This window comes from Corvus brachyrhynchos, unplaced genomic scaffold (genome assembly GCF_000691975.1).
Source record: "Corvus brachyrhynchos isolate BGI_N302 unplaced genomic scaffold, ASM69197v1 scaffold21, whole genome shotgun sequence".
Taxonomy (NCBI): domain Eukaryota; kingdom Metazoa; phylum Chordata; class Aves; order Passeriformes; family Corvidae; genus Corvus; species Corvus brachyrhynchos.
The window spans coordinates 512,671-530,639 of NW_008236924.1; the positions used below are offsets into that span (position 1 = coordinate 512,671).

Genomic DNA, 17,969 nt, shown 5'->3' on the forward strand with positions numbered 1-17,969 from the left:
TTTCACTGATACTGCTACAACTCCTTCTGCTTTTGCTGCTGGATTGGCCTGGGATGTTGATTCAGGGTTAAAATAACATGGCAGGAGGACTTCGAGCCTTCTTAAACCAGCGGCTGGTTCATCATGAGGCTGTGTAAACAGTTACCCTGGCACCGCAGAGGAGGCAGGATGTGGAAGGCAGAGGGATTGTGAGGTGTAGAAGAGATTTCCTCTGCTCTTCAGTAATTCTGACTTTAAGAAATTAGTACACTACCAAGTAGGGTAACCAAGCCTTTGCTCAAAACCCACAGAACTCTCATTTGAGAGGGAAGATGGATATCTGTGTCTCAGCCTTTCTGTTCTTGTCTCCTTGCAATTTTTTTTTGTGTTGTGATGAATCGTCTTTACATTTGACTTTAAATTTTTCTTCCCTAATTCTTGCCTTGAATGAGACTGCATTGTGCTTGTTTTCACTGGTGTGCTTCTGCTGTAAATACCACACTGAAGCCCAGTGTTTGGAACACAGGACTTTGCTAGTGGGTTTTGCTCTTCCTTTGCTTGAGTCACTCAGCTGAGACTTCGGGTACTGCTGAAATAGAAACCATTGATGCTCATCCAGTTAAATTGCCTAGGTGTAGTTCATAGTAAGTGACTTATTTTTATAAGGTCTATTTAGTCTGACTGTTAATTATTTTTTAAAAAAGGTAAGTAATAAACTAGATAGCCAGTAGCCATTCAAATATATATTCTGAAATAATGCTGTATTAAGAACTGTCTTGATGAACCACTGAAATAGATTAGTAACCAAGGAGATGATTAAACTGGTTTTGCAGGCTCTGTTTGACCTGACAGGGAAGTTACTAAACAGTATGTTCTGGAAGAATGATAGCAAAGGACTTGAAGATCCTTTCTACGGGCAATTTCGCTCTCTTGTAGGGGACATGTATGTTAGGGAGAATAGTGACAATTGTCTGTTGTATGAGTGTTTCCAGTGTGGTGCCAATAGTAAAGAAGAACTTTCTCCTTTATCGCCAGAGAAAGGGGAATTCTAAATAAAACTTAATCTTTGAAGATGCACGACTTTCTTGAAAGCCTTGAACTCCAAAGGTAGTAATCACTTAACCCTACATGTTAGGAGTGCTGCTTTTGGGGCAAGAAGCTGATTCTGTTTCTGAATCTCACTCCAATTTGGTTTTGATTTTACTTTGTGAAAAAGTAAAGTCTGTGGTGCAGCTGTTCCAGGACACTGCTTCCAGCACTCTGCTATAGAGCTTATAAATTCTGGGGTAAAATGTTTCAGCCTTTGGACGATCAGGTGAACAGTGCTTAAATGTCAGCTCTGAAGTTTTCTGGGATAGAAGCCGGCCATGGATATGTGCAGAGAGAGAACAAGTAATCTGTAGCACTGACAGTCTCAAACTCTCTTCCTTGTTAGTACTTTGGGATTACAGTAGTTTTCCCTCCGATCTGAGTGGTGTGCCAATGTCTGTAAGTGACTGAAGTCCTTATTAAAAAAAAAAAGTACAAGTAGTTGTTATCTCTGACTCGAAACGTTGTTATGGTGAAAGTGATGGTTGCACTGAAGTAGAATGGAGACGTCAGAAGCTCTCACCTATTATGAAAGTGTTCGTTTGTTAATGGCTTTCAGCAATTGCATGATCAGAAATACACCAGCCTTCAGAAATACTGTACAGATAAACGTGAAGAAGGGAGGTGCAGGCAAAGTAAAAAATGGCTAAGGATGGTAATTGCTTGGAAATTGGACACTTGTATAAGGGAGAAGTCTGATCATAATAGAGTAGGTGTGTGTGTCTGAGGGTTAGACTACGTTTTAGATGACTAATTGAACACCTGTAGTTGCCAGCAACTTAAAGTTCCACTGAAAAATTGATTTACGCCTGTTCTGTATAAAACCTGAGCTGCATCTCTCTCCCCCTCCCCTCCTCTTCTGTTTAGGAATAACCTAATTTACTAGGGCATAATTGTGTTTATGTTGTGTCCCTAAGGATTGAGTAAAGTGAATTTGAAATTTTCTCCTGTAGCTGTGCATCCATTATGGATAGAAGTAGCTTTTTAAATATCAAAAATGTGTGCTTCACTTAAATTGCTCTTCTGAGAACATAGTGCCTTTTTTTCTATAATTTAGTCAGCTTTTTATATTGTTTCAGGTTAAACAGAATAAGGAGATTGGCATGATAACTGGCAGTTGCAGAAGAAGCTACCAGCCTGTACTCAAGGTATATGAAATGGTAGCTTATGTTGAATTTGAGGCTGATTTAATATGTAGGAAGTGTTCTAAGCAGCTTTCTGCAGGGATATAAACTTGTGACAACTGCTTGCTAATGACTGTAAAGAAGTAAGGATATGAAACTGGATTAGCTTCTCTTCAGACTTTTTTAGCTTGCTTTTTTTTTGGGAGGTGAAACTTGACCAGAAAATACTTTTCCCTTGAAATGAGGTTCAGCGAGGCCTCAAATTCAGACAGAGCATTAAACAGTAAGTGTAGACCTGCAGTGTAGATACCTGTGGCTGTGTCAGGAGCACGGATGTGCAGCAGCAAACTTCTGCCCCTGCTGTGTGGTCCCTGGCAGAATTGTCCAGTTTCACTGAGATGCTTTGAGAGAAGAATTTCTGAGGCCATGCACCTTTGCCACTTGGGTATGAGCATTTACCAAGGTCCATTTGCTGCTGACAAGTATTTCCAAAGGGTTGTAGTTGAGGTGGGATTGTGAAGTAGGTAATTTATTGCATATGGAGTCAGTACTGGCAGGAAAGTTGTGGGGAATGATTTAATTCTTTCACCAAAACTTTCATGCTGGTTGGCTACTGGTGAGATTACTTAAAGGATTACTTGCATGCTAAACCATTAATACCCTTTCCACAAGGTTGGGAGGAAGGGTGCAGAAACTCCTCCTTCCTCTTAGGAGAGGAGAGAATTGGCTCATTTTTAATCTTACTATACTTCTAAGATTAACTTTGTTGTATCACTTTCCAAATCATGACATGCTCATTCTATCTTCATAGTATAATTTGAAAGCAGTTATAAAACTGTATAATCTTCCTGAATTTAGCTCTATTTAAAAAATATTTAGTGGGGCCCTATTGGTAAGGTAAGACGAAGTGAAACCCTTTCTGTGGAAAGGTGTTTTTGTACCATCTCATCCATGGTTGCTTCAGTCACACAGGGCACATCCAAAGATCTAAAGATCACTTTTTCAGATGAAGTTTCAGGCTCTCATTTCTGTATTGCTTTCATGCTGATGTGTATGAGTTTATTCAAAGAACACATTATCTGTGCAAGAAGAATTTGCAGCTCCAAGGGTACTGATGTCTGACTGTTTTCAGTCCTTGGTTTTGTGTTGTGGCTCTCACACTAATATTAAGAGCTATGAGCTGTTGAGAGGTCTGAAACTGTTTTCAGTTTTGGCTGTACACTGTGCATTAAGCAAACAAGCTGTGCTCATATATAACAGCCCTTGAAAGTTTTTGTCAGCTATTCCTTCTGGAATGATTGTCCTTTTGGCTCAGAGGTGTTTGAGTGCAGTTGCCTGAACTGAGGGGGGGGAGATCTGTGCATATGGATTTGGACAATAATCCTCAAGGCCATCACTGTTGTTGGAAAACTGGCTGCAATTGCATGTTGCTGTAGTGACAAACTGGACATGACCTCAGCTCAAGTCTTTAAAATACAATTTTGTTGTAGTTATAAAACATCCTCTCTGTCATTAGAGGTAAGTTAAAGAATAATCTAAGAATGGTAGGTCTGGTATGCAGCATAGTTTTGGAATATTGGATAGTGCTGATAAGCCTTTGAGAATGTAAACTCTTTTAGTTGCCTAAACATGCTTTGGAAAATTGAAAGTTTGTTTCCTATCATGATCTTAAGCCCCTACAGGCACTGTTAATTCTGCTTGAGTTATGTTTGAACGCCTGCAAGGCTACAGCGTGAGGTAGGTGTAAGGGAAGGAGGAGGGGGTGCTTTATTTTATACTTGTTTTCAAAAAAATTTAGTCTCAGTTATAACTCTGGTTTTGGAAGGAAAATTTGGAGTGGGATTCAAAGGAGAAAAGGTAAGCAAGGCGCAGGTTGTTGTGAGGTTTTTGGGCAGATAAAACTGAGCAGTGTTCTAGGAGTGTTGCCTTCTGTATCAACATAAAGATGCAGTGATATTGTTTTTCTAGGTGGCAAGTCAAATTGAAACCCATTTTACTTACAAGGTATTTTAAGCTGTGGCTTGCCAATGTCTATCATATTTTAGGTGTGACAAGGTGCTGAGCACATTATGAATTAATTTAAGTGTGATATTTTAATTCTGTAAGGCTTCAGTTAACAGCTACTCTCTTTGGTCATCTTGTTAAATTAGAGATTGAAAGAAGGGAATTGAATCAAGTGGCAATTTCTAGGAGCTTCAACTGCTTATAGGTGTCTGGCAGTAGTATCAATGACTGTTGGCAGTAATTCTACAATAAAACCTGGGGAAGGAGTTTGATGATTGAAAACACCAGAGTTCTGCATTTGGAAGGACAAAAAGTATATTGAACAGCAGACGAGGACTGATTATTCCACAGGTTGCTCTCTGCTTGAAAAAACTAGGAAATTGTATTTCAGTTTCTGGACTGAATGGAAGCTTGAGTTCCTGCATAGTGTATTTAAAGTCTTTCATAAGCACAAAATAGGTTTTCTTTTTAGGCTTTTATAGCCATGTATGTTGTGGTGTCATGTATGTGTCTGCTGTCCTGCTTGTGGGCTGTGGCAGTGTAAGAGCAAAATTATGACACTTCTGCAGCATGATCTGCAGAATGTGCATATGTGGTTCTCCACTTAATTAACATCTGTTTGGTATTAAATACTTAGCTTTATGTTGTGTTCCTCTCCAGCTTTTAGAGCTGTCTCAGACAGATGCAGTAAATAACAGAGTTGGAGAGATAAGTTTGCACTTCAGCTGTTGCCTTGGATGGTCGGATTTGTACCAAGAAGCAACGCGTTGCTCTGCTTGCAGTGCTGGCTTGACCTCTTTGCCTTGTCTTATTTATTCAGAACATGGAGCTGAAATGGCTACTGTGTGTGACCCTGCTAGCCCTTGGGATCCTTGCTGCCCAAGCACATGATATGGATGAAGACAATGATGCTGATGATGTAGTTGATATTGAGGATGACTTGGATGATGGTATTGAGGAGGTAGAAGAGTCCAAGTCTGAAACAAGCAGTCCTCCTCCAGCTCCAAAGGTTTGGCATAGAACTTCTTTTAACAGTTGAATTACTGCTTGTGTTTCAGTTAATGTGGGTCTGATCAAAGTTGTCTTTACTTTCTTAACCTTTAATATGTTGTAATGTTATTAAAGATGTTATCTGGGAGTAGGGCTTGGAATTAAGGTTGGCTGCTTTGTTCCTGCTCTCGTGTCCCCCATGTTCTTCCACAAGACAGATCTAACCTTGAAATCTGTGATGTGAGTATAAAGAGTTAATGCTAGTATTTCCAGCTAGATATATACTTGAGTTTTAGTTGCAGACAAGAGCACAACAGCTTGGCACAAGCAGCAATATTTATGTAATTTCTGTATTTATGCTTCAAGAATGTCCAGGTGAGCTGTACTCAAGTGTAGGAGGGAGTGCGAGCTTTACATGCTTGTATTTCTGTGGAATAGAGAATGTGTCTTGAAAGGTGCATAAATGCCCCTCTTTTCCAATAGGTTACTTACAGGCCCCCCGTCCCAACTGGTGAAGTATATTTTGCAGAATCTTTTGATAAAGGAACTCTGGATGGGTGAGTATAATCTGAAGGATGATTCAGTACAGCAAATCATGTAAAATCTTGGTGAAAGGCAGAGAAACCCTCTCTGCAGAGCCCATGTTATTCAAAACTGAATCAAAGGGCCCCTGTTCAGTTGGGATTACAGTAATGACTTCTTGAGGCTAGCTGTTCAAATGCTGAGTTATATCAGTATTTCCTTAAGTTCTCGTAATAAAGGGGAGGTGAGGCCATTACATGTGGCTTTTTTACTTTCCTCAGGTGTTGTGAGGATGGTAAGGTGCTGCTCCTGTTTTTTTATGGGAGCGAGGCACTTGCTCATGGGGCCATGGTCCTACCTGGGGATGGGAAGTGGCAAACACAGAAAAGTTTGCAGGCTTGGGAATAGAACTCCTCAGGGGATCAAGATACTGGGGGTGTAGTCCTGAGACAGCAAGGGCTGCCTTATCTTAAGGGCAGGGTTTTTAGTGTGTGTGTGTGTGGAGAATGTATGGTTTTCCAACCACTGGATATCTGTCTTCTAGATGGATCCTTTCCAGAGCCAAGAAGGATGATACAGATGATGAGATTGCCAAATATGATGGTGAGTCAAACCCGGGTTTTGGATGATAAATGTTTCTGATGTTGTTTGTCATATATAAAAAAGAGGTGCAAGACTTTTCTCTTTCTCAGCTAAAATTATACACTGAGGAAAATGGGGGGGGGGGGGGGATAGTTCTGATTTAAACAAAATAGCCACTTGGAGATCTTAAAATAAATTAGCGTTTGGTCAATTTCTTCCCCAGGTAAATGGGAAGTCCAAGACATGAAGGAAACTAAGCTTCCAGGAGACAAAGGGCTTGTAATGGTAACCCGAGCCAAGCATCATGCAATTTCATCCAAACTTTCCAAGCCATTTGTGTTTGATACCAAACCCCTTATTATACAGTAAGTAAATAATAATTTAGTGTTCTGTTGTTTCCAGGGTGACATGATAGCAGGCTGAGGTTAATTCCATAACTGAGCTTTTGTTGACTGGGGGTCTAGATGACACAAGTTGCTGTAACATATTATTACACTGTTTTGAGCGAGAGTAAAATAGTAACCCAGATTCCCAAAGTGAGGAGTTAGTAACACCATGGGTCCTTCTGAAGCCTGAAAAAGGAAGAAGTCTCTGCAAACTAGACTTGGTAACCTGTCTTTTGGCTTCAGTGCACTTGATTTAATTGTAGTAACAAGGTCAGGCAACTGACTTTTGTACAGCTAATTGTGGAAGTCCTTGTCCTTTTGAATGAAAGCTGGTCTGTAAATAGGTCAGTGCACTTTCTTATGCAGTAAACTGCCCCTTGTTTCTGAGGGGAAGTGGACAGAGGGATAAAGATGCATTTGTTTCCTCCTTCCTGTGTCTTAGTTCATTTGCCGTGGAAGATTAGCACCTTACATAGCTCTGGTCATGACTGTTGTAGAAGAATCTACTTGCATGTGTGTTAGAGAAGCAAGTCGGGGAAAAACGTAATTCAGTGAGAAGAGTTGAATTGTGCATTATTAGCAATGTTATCAATTTTAAACAAAGAGTAAACTAATTCATGTTGGCACAAGATAATGAATTGGTCACTTTGCTTTGCACTGTTTAGTTTTGGCTCAAAATACAAGGCTAAAAATAAAGCCCAGTGGTTATCCACTCCAGCTGCTGGCATTGTGAGAAGATCAAGCATACTTAGCTTATTCCTGACAGAGATGTTATGCCTTTTTCAGGCTCCTTGGCATCCCTAAATATAGTGTTGTATGCATATAACCCTGAAGGGGCTTTTCCTAGAATCCAATTGTTTTTGCTTTGGTAGTCTTGCACATTGAGTTGTCTGTCTACCATAGTAGTTGTGGGGAAAAAAATTGGTTTGCCTCAATCCCTCTTGAAGTGTTACATACTGGAAAGCTTTTTCTTCCTTCTCTCTACTTGTAGGTCATTATCTTCTAGGCCAGCACTCAATTTCTTTAATCTTTTCTGTCAAGATAAGTCTTCTAAATCTTCAATTTTTTAACTGTTTCTCAGCCTCTTGTGAATATTTTCTTAGTCTTTATATTTTTATATATCTGTATGTCTGTATCTTTAATATTCACTGGGTAAGTGATTCAAAGCAAACAACAACAAAACAGTGTTACTGTTAATTTGTACTGAAAAAATTGTAATTGTGTATTACATAAATAATTTTTCCTCATGATAACATATGTTCTCCCTTTTTCTATTCAAAACTAAAATTAGGTATGAAGTAAACTTCCAAAATGGAATAGAGTGTGGTGGGGCCTATGTGAAATTGCTTTCAAAAACCCCTGAGTTGAACCTGGTGAGTAATGCTACTAGTTTTGAGTATTAGCTGTGAAAGAACTTGAAATTTTTTCACTTTGCTTCTTCCTGAACAAACCCTTTTAGCGAAGGCAGTGGGGCCTGATTGCCCAAGTGCTTTGCACTCAGCATTTTCCCAGTGCTTTCAGTTGGAGAGGGTAAGTACTGAAACGTGACAGCCCCTTGAGTGGAAACTCTGAAGTTCCCTAATAGCTGAGCGGTTGTGCACCTTTGCCAAACTCTGCAGTACTTCAGATTTTCCTGGGTTCTAGAACCAAACAGGAGGTACTTAGGAAGTAGCCAGCTCCTAAGGCCTAAGAACTGCTTTTTGTCCTCTCATTCGTTGCGTTGAAGAGGTTTAGCTTGCTCGGACAAAGCTGAACTGCTGAGTAACCTTGTGTAGGCTCTTGTAGCCTGTGGGTTTTCTTTAACCATTTTCCTAGACTTTATAGGATGTACCTTTTATGACTTGTTATCCATCCTTCTTTCCTTCTGCAGTCTCATTGGAGTTGTATTATTAATACAATTTCCAAACTATTAAAAAACTCCAAAACAACCATGAACATCCAAGAACACAACTTGGCTGCCTAATCCGTTTCATATATGCATTGAATTTTCAGATAACATTAGCAAGAACAAATAGACTTGAAGAGTTCAATGGTGATTATATCCAGTTAGATTGAGGCAGTGCCCCAGTTCACAAGTGTAGACTGAATGCAACTTGGCCTCACTTTTAGTGCTGCTTATCACTTGTGTGAAAGAAACTCAGTGGCCTTGCTAGTCTTTCTTTATTGCCAGTAACTGATACGTCTAATTGATAGCTTTTAAAATACTTTATTGTAATGTAGAGCTATACTTAAACATTGTGGGAATCACTTACACTAATCTTTTGGATAACACTTGAATAGCTGGTGTTTTCCATGTGGAAAATAGAGCCCAAAGGTGCAAAATGAAATAGCTGGGATAATTCTCAGCACATTATTTTTTTCTGGAGGCTTATATGAGGAATATAAGCTTTAGTGTGGGGACTTCATGGGCTTGATATCCAAGTTGCAGAATAATGTCTAATGAATTGGGAATTCTTATGACAGACAGTGACTTAAGTTGTATTTTTAAAGTATTGCATTGTTTTAAAAGGATCAGTTCCATGACAAAACTCCATATACAATAATGTTTGGCCCTGACAAATGTGGAGAGGACTATAAATTGCACTTCATCTTCCGGCACAAAAACCCAAAGACCGGCAAATACGAGGAGAAGCACGCGAAGCGTCCAGATGCAGATCTGAAGACTTATTTTACTGATAAGAAGACTCATCTTTATACTCTAGGTATGGTGACTGCTAACTATGAGTGTTAATAACTACTACATTTCCTGCACCAAAAGCTCGTAGAGTGAGCCAGATGAACAGATGAATACTTGTGCCAATGCACCATACAACTAAAAACCACTTGAAAGCTTCAAATGCAAAAACTGATTGTCTATACAAAGGCTTATTTCATCCTTCCAGAAAGTCTTGATTCATGTAAGAAAGGTCATGCAACTTGAACTTAATACTTAAAGGAGAACTGAATTTCAGGGCAGTTGTAAGTAACTTGAACTAAGTATATTTGAAATAATTATCAGCATTTATAAGCTGCCTGAATGCTGCCTCTGAGTAACACTAGCTTTAGATGTAGAGGCATCATGGTTTGTTTTGGTTTTGTTTGGGTTTTTTTCTGCTTTCATGTATCAGACAAACTCAGGAGTTCTTGAAATAGTGTTTGGTATATTGGCTATGATCAAAATCTTTCAGGAAGTACTTTTAGGACTATCTCTAGCTTTTCCTGCTACAGAGACAGCAGTAGATAAAGAAGTGAGATTAAAATCCTGTCAGTAGTAGGAAGTCTCAGTCTCGAGTAGAATATGAATATATACATTCTTACTAGTAAAGCAATTCTTACTGTGCCAAGGTCAACTTGTTGTGGTAACTGCTAAATCACTCTACAAACCTCTGTGCTTTTAACATTTAAAGTAGGACTTCTGCCAGGAGTCTGCTTTCTCACAGGGTGAGATGTGGTACATCATCACTAGTTGTATTTTGGCATAAGGAGAAAGGTTCTTAACAGTTCTTTATAGCAGTTGATGGGTAGGTGGTAGCTTGGGTTGTACAGTGCAGATGAGTGATGCCTTATGACTCATGCTTTGTATCGTACATGCAATGACTACTTCAACTTCTTTCCTTACAGTCTTGAATCCTGACAATAGTTTTGAGATACTGGTCGATCAAACAGTTGTCAACAGTGGGAATTTGCTAAATGATATGTCTCCTCCTGTGAATCCACCCCGAGAGATTGAGGACCCAAATGACCAGAAGCCTGAGGACTGGGATGAGAGACCAAAAATCCCAGACCCAGATGCTGTTAAACCGGATGACTGGTAAGGTGTTGGAAGGGTGGAATTTGGGGAGTCCTTAGCCTGATGATTTGGTGCTGATCAAAATGTCTTTCTCATGTGACTTATGGAAGGTTTTGAGTCTCACCCTTGTAATCAGTACACTGTCAGTTTAGGCATCTTAACCGCACTTCAATAGGCAGAGGCAGACAGGTTCCACCTGCTCTGGGAATTTCTGTTTAGTGCTCCTGTTCCTGTGTTGGCCACAGACAAAGATTTTAGTGAAATTCCTATGCTACCTGTTGCTTTCATCCTTGATGAGATCAAAAGATGAGCTGCAGAAGGTATAACTGAAGGATCTTTGTACTTGTTTGTGCAATGTATAGATAAGGTAACTGAAAAACCTGACTTCCTAAATCAGAAACTGATCCTGGCTTTCTGGCTTTGTACCTGTGCTTTGTAAGTGATAGACTCAATATCAAGCACAAATGTGTTTTTGCAGCTGTTGCTAAGAATGGCATTTGCTGTAACATGCCATTTTTAGGCTGGTTTTTAAAAAAATTATTAGTAGTAGTACTTTGCAGTTGGCATCTTGATATGCCATGAGGCACATGCATAGGTAAGGGATTGCAAGGCAATCCCTTTCTGAAATCATGGGGTGACCCTGACAGAAGGGAAGGTGGCTGGCTGTCTAGAGCAGTGGGCTTGTTCAGAGTCTGTAGAATCATGCCTTGGGCTTAAGAACTCTTACGTGTTTTCTTTGTTAACACATAATGCTCTGCTCTCAAGGGATGAGGATGCTCCTGCAAAGATTGCAGATGAAAATGCTGTGAAACCAGAGGGCTGGCTGGATGATGAGCCAGAATATGTAGCAGACCCTGATGCTGAGAAACCTGAAGATTGGTAAGTTTGCTGCCTGTTGCAAATGGCAGCAAATATTTCATGACTCTGGTACTGACATTTGCAGTTCATTGTTGCTTACTGACAAAGTTGCTGTTCAGGCTATTTTTCTTCAAAAGTACAAGGCAGTGGTCTGAGGACTCATGTCTTGCATTCACCTTTGCATTTTTCAACTCTTCTGTGACTGTAAGCAAAACAGGGCAGGGATGTTCATCTTGAGGTAGAGCTTCTTGGAAAAGACAGTGGGAGACACTGTGCTCAGGGACTGGCTTTTGTTGATCTGTGCTTCACAGTCTTTGAAATCCTCCTTCCTTCTGCAGTATATGTATCTACACACTTATGCTATATAAAGTTTCAGGATCTCCATTTTGTGGTAGGAATTTTGATTTTTCCCAGAAATCAGACATTGCCTGAGCCTTACTCAGGGGCGAACTTCAAAACTGAGCTTGTCTTTTCAGGGATGAAGATATGGACGGTGAATGGGAGGCACCTCAGATTGCAAATCCTAAATGTGAGACAGCTCCTGGCTGTGGTACCTGGCAGCGCCCAATGATTGACAATCCAAACTACAAAGGCAAATGGAAGCCTCCGATGATTGATAACGTGAACTATCAGGTTGGTGTTTTTTTCATTGCTTAAGCTGGTGGCCAATGCAGCATTTCCCTTACAAAAAGCAAAATTATTTAGATTAAGCAGATGTAATTAAGAATTCAAGTGCTGTCATGGTTGTACTGTGTTTCAAGTGGACAGATTCAAAGTGCTTTCTTACCAGGCACCACTTAATTGTAGTGATTCCCAAAGCCTGGTAAGTTGCACCTGTAGATGTTGTAATTGAGTGCAATGGATTGTTATATCTCTTCATTCATAATGGGCTGAAAACTAAAATTTGTCTTCTAGTTAGTGAGTCTTTTGTCTTTTCTAGGGCATATGGAAACCTAGAAAGATCCCAAACCCAGATTTTTTTGAAGACTTGGAACCTTTCAAGATGACTCCCTTCAGTGCTGTGGGACTTGAGTTATGGTCCATGACATCTGACATCTTTTTTGACAACTTTATCATCTGTACTGAAAGAGCTGTGGCTGATGATTGGGCAAGTGATGGATGGGGACTGAAAAAGGCAGCTGATGGTGCTGCAGAGGTGAGAGAGGAAGGTTTAATTGTGTGCTGCTGAGTGGAACTGGCTGAGAGGAAGCACCTCCACTGTTCTCTCTCACAGCCTTTGTCAATATATACCTGTATGTGCCAAGGCTGAGGATTTTGGTAATCCAGGTTTGAGCCTTAATTCATAATGATAGTATGTTAATGGTTGCTATAAGTAACTAAGAGTACTCGCTGCTCTCTTCTGAGTTTTTGCTCTGATATTTGGACTGTTTAGCCTAATGCTTAATTTCTAAGCTATGGGAAAAGTACTTGTGCAGGTTAGCTTGAGGGTTTTTTGAGGTCTGAAATATAATGTTTAAAGTTGCAAAAAGCCTGTTTGAAAATTCTGTAGCTTAAACTTAGCTGCTACAACTTGCTGTATGGGATGAAATTTGACAGTTCTTGTGGTCTTACAGCCTGGTGTTGTGGGCCAGATGATGGCAGCTGCTGAAGAACGTCCCTGGCTTTGGGTAGTCTACATCCTCACTGTGGCTTTGCCAGTGTTTCTTGTTGTCCTTTTCTGCTGTTCTGGGAAGGTAATGCATTTCCTCTGGTAATTAGTATCATGTTTAAAAGGAGGTTCAGTAAAATGTGCCTGAATGTCACAAATAATTGCCTGGGTTTGATACTGCCTTTCAGAAACAGCCAAGTGCTGCAGAATACAAAAAGACTGATGCTCCTCAGCCTGATGTGATGGATGATGAGAAAGAAGAAGAAAAAGACAAAGGGGAAAAAGAAGAGGAGGAGGAAGAGGAGGACACAAATGAGGAAAAGCTTGGTAGGTAAACTAGATAATCTTGAACAATGTTCTCCTTGATAGAATAAACCAGCTGGATTTGCAGATGTGGAATAAAGCCAATGTGAACTGAAGATAAGTCAGAAAGGAGAATATTTTTTTTTTTCCCCCTTAGAAGAGAAGCAGAAAAGTGATGCTGATCTAGGAAGTGCTAGTCAAGAGGAGGAAGAAGAGGAGGAGGAAGAAGACAGGAAACCTGCATCAGAGGTAAGAGTGCTTGATCTTTGAAGGAAGCTTGTGCATTTTCTTTCATAGGCTATGTAGAACAGGCCTTAACTACAGTGTTAAAAGTTAACCTGGCTCATGTCACCCCCCCTCCCAGTTAAGAACTTTGGAAAACTTAGTCACCCTGAAGAATAGGAATTGCTGTGGCTGACTTCAGCAGTTGGGCACCCTGCTAAAGGCACTGCTGTAGAGCCTGCTTTGAGAGAGGAGTGGGACTGTTGGAAGGTGTCCTCTTGAGGCAAAAGGCTTACTCAGCTTTGAGTGCAGTCAGGATGTGACCTTAAGTGCTCCCCACTGATAAAATGGCTGGCTTAAAAACGGGTGGAGTGTTGCTTGAAGTTAAAGGATTCTCCCAGCAGCAGAGTGTTGAGCACTCCCAACAGATAGTGTACATCCACTGTGAAAATGAGGAATTTGCCTGTTTGCCACAAAGTACTTACAGCAGTAGGTCTTTTCAAGAACTAAATTCTAATGTAAAAGTGAAAGTAGATTATTCTTCATAGATTTTCTCAAAATGGTTTTTAAGGGTATATTTAGGTTTTATTTTGTTGATGTTTACACAAATTGCTTTCTTGCAGGAGGAGGAAACTGTGAATAGATCACCCAGAAACAGAAAGCCAAGGAAAGATTGAAAAAAGTCATAAGAACTTGATCTGTGATTTCTTTTTTTTTTTTGGTTTTTTTTTTTTTTTTTTTTTTTTTTTTTGTTTTTTTTTTTTTTTTTTTTTTTTTTTTGGTTTTTGTTGTTGTTGTTGTTGTTACTTTCAAACGGGGTTCTGGGAGAGGACCTTGGACACCTTACATTGAAACTTGGACAAACCTCAAGATTTCACCATCCACAGGTTCCAGTCACGCTATCCAATGTAATGGAGTGTCTAGCAGTAAAATATTTGCAATCATCTGTTTTAAAGAGCATCATTCCTGTAGAAAGAAAGCATTTAATATAATGGGCTGTGGATTTTGGAATGTAACATAACTAACCTTTTCATTTTTGGTTTTAAATATTCTTTTCTGTTCTTAAATAGATTGGTAGAATTTTTCCAGTTTCAAACCTTGGCTTAATTTAATATATTAATTAGTGAAATATAACAATGAATCTTGAAAGTGCTAGGTGATAAAAATGCAGTTTTATAACTAGTTTTTTTTACAAATATGTAAATTCCTAAATGCACCAATGTCTTTATACCCCTTGAAATTTGGTAATTGTTTGAAGAAAAGTTGTCAATGCATTTGACACCCCCCCCTGCCCTCAAAAGAAAAGAAAACTAGGGGGATGTATGGGGAAACCAGTAGTGAAACTCTCTAATCAATCAACTTCATTCTTTTGGGGGGAGGGGAAAGAGGAAGAAGGGGTGGAAGGGAAGGGGTTAGGCAGTCAATAGAATATATGCATACTGTGCATGGCTAAAGCCCTGTTAAGTGTTGACAAACAATCTAGGATTTCGAGTGGGTCATCTTAATGTGGCATTTATTCCTGCAGAGCTTGCAGACAACCAATTTTGTTTGTTCTTGAACTCTTTTTGTAAAGCTGAGGGTTGTTGGGGAGGTGTGGTTAGGCTACTTCCCCCTTTGCCCTCTGTTCAGCCACTGGTGTTTTCCTCTCTGTGACGATACAGCTCTTCCTGAGAGCAGCTTTGCCTCAGTTGCTGAAGCACTTCATGTTCAGCTCATTGTCAAACTCGATTTCTCAGCTAGGCCTATTCCTTTGTAGGGCCCAAACACTGAATAAGACAGTGTCCCATATCCCCTCACTGTTGTCACTGTATGTCTGCTGTAGAAATGGGGGAGGTAGGCAGGTAGACAAGTTGAACTGAGTATTTGTTAGGGAAAAAAACCCACAACCAAGATGTCAGTATTGTAGGTGGGGAAGGAGCATGTGGAGTATCTTAACTGGTATGTGAAACTGTTTTAAGTCCTTTTATCTGCTCTTCATGTAACAAGTGCATTCTAAATTATATTGTGAATGTTAGGAAGTTCCAATTCCAGCTGAATAAATTTTTTTAAAGTGTTGAGTCTACCATACTACACTGTTTCAAACACTTTTTTTTTTGTGGAATGCAGGTGAGCACTACAAGAGCATTACCTCTGAGGGTGAGATGGATGTAATTCATTACACTGTACCAAATATGTTGGCATTTGGATGTCTATATAGATAAACTTTTGCCTTTGTTTAGAATGAAATTAAATGTCCTGAAATTATTCTTCTTGCACTGAACTTAAACACTCCAGTGTTGTTTGGTCATATGATAAGGTATAGTGTGTGGAATTATTCCCAGGGGTTATGGGGGGAAGAGTGTTCCAATTACCTTGCAAACAATCTAACCAATTACTAAAAGACTCTTGTTTAGGGTTTGGATTTTTTTTTTTTTTTTTTTTTGTAAAACACCTTTTGCTGCCTGTCCTTATGTTGTATCCCTTGGTTGTTGTGTTTGAAATATTAGTGATCACAAATGCATAGCAGGATTTCTTGATCTCTCTGCAGTGTACAAATAAACTATTGTAAGCAAGATACTGGAAGTAATTTCAGACTTCTGTTGGGAGCTATTGCATGTTTAGAATGCCTTTGCCTGTTGAACACCTGGTCAATACTGCTCCTTACTGCAAAAATAGCTTATACTCTGACATGGAAGATGTCATAGCTTAAGCATTGCTATTAGCTTGTTCTCAGGACTGTATTTTTATCAAGGAGCAGCTGCTATTTATGACTCTCAGTCCTTTGAGATGATCTATGTGTAAATGGTTTCAATTCAGCTAACATTTTGAGCACAACATAAAAATCTAATTAATCTAATGGTTTTTTATCTTAATATGCAAATTGCCTTAAACTCCCAAACAAACCATGTGCATACATGTTCTTTCAAAGCATCAAAAGTGAACTTGAGATCTGCTATCAGCTTTTAAATAGTATTATATTAAAGATAATTGTAAATCTACATTTGCTTCTGCTAAATCTCCTGAAAAAGTCTCCTTGTCTGCATGTTATGGCTTTTTTTGATACCATAGTGTATGCTTTAAATAATCACTACAATAAATGAAGACTTTCCAAAATGGATAGACAACTCAAGTTACTTTTTATCCTGCTTTCTGGCTTGGGTGTCTCAGTTTGACCTTAGAATTGCTCTTATTTTTAAAGTCTTGGAGGGAAAAAAAAAAGCTACCTGCTTATCCTGAGTGCATAAAGCATAGCTGTGTTTTTTCGAGTAGTGAAGCTCCACCTGGCTGTAACCTGTGAACTGGGTTTGGAACTGTTACAGATACTTGAAGGTGTATTTGGGCCTTTTATGTCTGTGCAGCCAAGGGTGGCAGCTCTTGAAAAGGATGCTGAGCTTGACGTGCTGTGTCTGACAATAGCGGGGGAGGGGGGGGTGTTAGGCTGAATCAAAACAAAACCCGTGGGCTCTGAAACACAAGGCAGAAGTGCTGAGAGCAGTTTTTCTCCTGGAGCCGATGCTTGGTAGGGGCAGTTCATAGATCACGTTGCATCTAACCAACTAACCCCTTCCAGCAGTGTCCCTGGATGTGATCTACCCTCGCTAGTGCTGCTCAGTACTGAATTGTCACAGCTGGAGGCTGTGACCTCTCCACTGCATTATGAGTGTCTGTTTTTAAGATTGACTCCTGGGCCTGAGGAGCGTTTCTTGCAAGTGCTGACTACTTGTACATGTCCATGGTTTTGTCTTGCTCTTTCCTTACTCCTTCCTCACAAACTCAGCTGTGGCTACGTACGTGGGGCTTGTGACTGCTCTGCTCATCCTAAACTGATGATTAATACCCCTCTTCCCTCATGGTTTGTAAAGGGTGTTTTTGGTTGATTGGGTTTTTGTTTTGGTTTTTTTTTGTTTGTTTTTAGTGTTGCTGGACACAACTACTGTGATTTCATGACCATTTCAAACAGGTACTTGTAGAAGCAACTTGAAAAAAAAAAATGTAAAAACTAATCAATAAAGAAACTTAAATCTGTTTGGCTTTCTTTGTCTAATTAGCAAAGCTGGATGAGTTTTCATCAGGGTGAGGGTGAGGTGAACCGTGCCTCTCCTCCAGGCTTTTGCCAGGTAAGCTCGCGCTTTGTCCCGAACGCAGGACCATTTCAAACAGGTACTTGTAGAAGCAACTTGAAAAAAAAAAATGTAAAAACTAATCAATAAAGAAACTTAAATCTGTTTGGCTTTCTTTGTCTAATTAGCAAAGCTGGATGAGTTTTCATCAGGGTGAGGGTGAGGTGAACCGTGCCTCTCCTCCAGGCTTTTGCCAGGTAAGCTCGCGCTTTGTCCCGAACGCAGCGGTTGCTCCAGCTCGCCCCCGCCGCTTAATTCGCGCCTCCGCGCCCTTCTATTGGTCGGGAGGGGTGTCGGTCACGGCTCGTGACGCGCCGCGCGCCGTGACGTAGCCCCCCACCCAGGAAGCTCCGCCCATTTATTCTCAACTCGGCTCTGGAGGGGAAAAACAATTTCAAGATGGCGGCGGCGCGGCAACACATGGGGGGCCGG

The 17,969-nt window shown here is 40.1% G+C and overlaps 1 protein-coding gene across 1 annotated transcript; it reads left to right on the forward strand.

Annotated features, from left to right (window-relative positions):
• The first annotated feature begins 2,193 nt into the window (after positions 1–2,193).
• On the forward strand, positions 2,194–16,534 carry CANX (calnexin). The gene is made up of 15 exons (XM_008628906.2): positions 2,194–2,216; positions 5,017–5,205; positions 5,670–5,743; positions 6,253–6,311; positions 6,514–6,655; positions 7,968–8,049; positions 9,186–9,378; positions 10,277–10,466; positions 11,211–11,324; positions 11,780–11,936; positions 12,244–12,459; positions 12,878–12,997; positions 13,101–13,239; positions 13,373–13,464; positions 14,061–16,534. The coding sequence occupies exons 2-15, from the start codon at positions 5,020–5,022 to the stop codon at positions 14,112–14,114; spliced, it is 1,818 nt and encodes a 605-aa protein (XP_008627128.1). The 5' UTR covers positions 2,194–2,216; positions 5,017–5,019; the 3' UTR covers positions 14,115–16,534.
• The last annotated feature ends 1,435 nt before the right edge of the window (positions 16,535–17,969 follow it).

Coding starts and splice junctions, on each gene's coding strand:
- CANX (XM_008628906.2), top strand. CDS start 5,020: ATGGAGCTGAAATGGCTACTGTGTGTGACCCTGCTAGCCCTTGGGATC. Junction 6,312..6,513: donor TGAGATTGCCAAATATGATG/GTGAGTCAAACC, acceptor TTTCTTCCCCAG/GTAAATGGGAAGTCCAAGAC. Junction 9,379..10,276: donor GACTCATCTTTATACTCTAG/GTATGGTGACTG, acceptor CTTTCCTTACAG/TCTTGAATCCTGACAATAGT.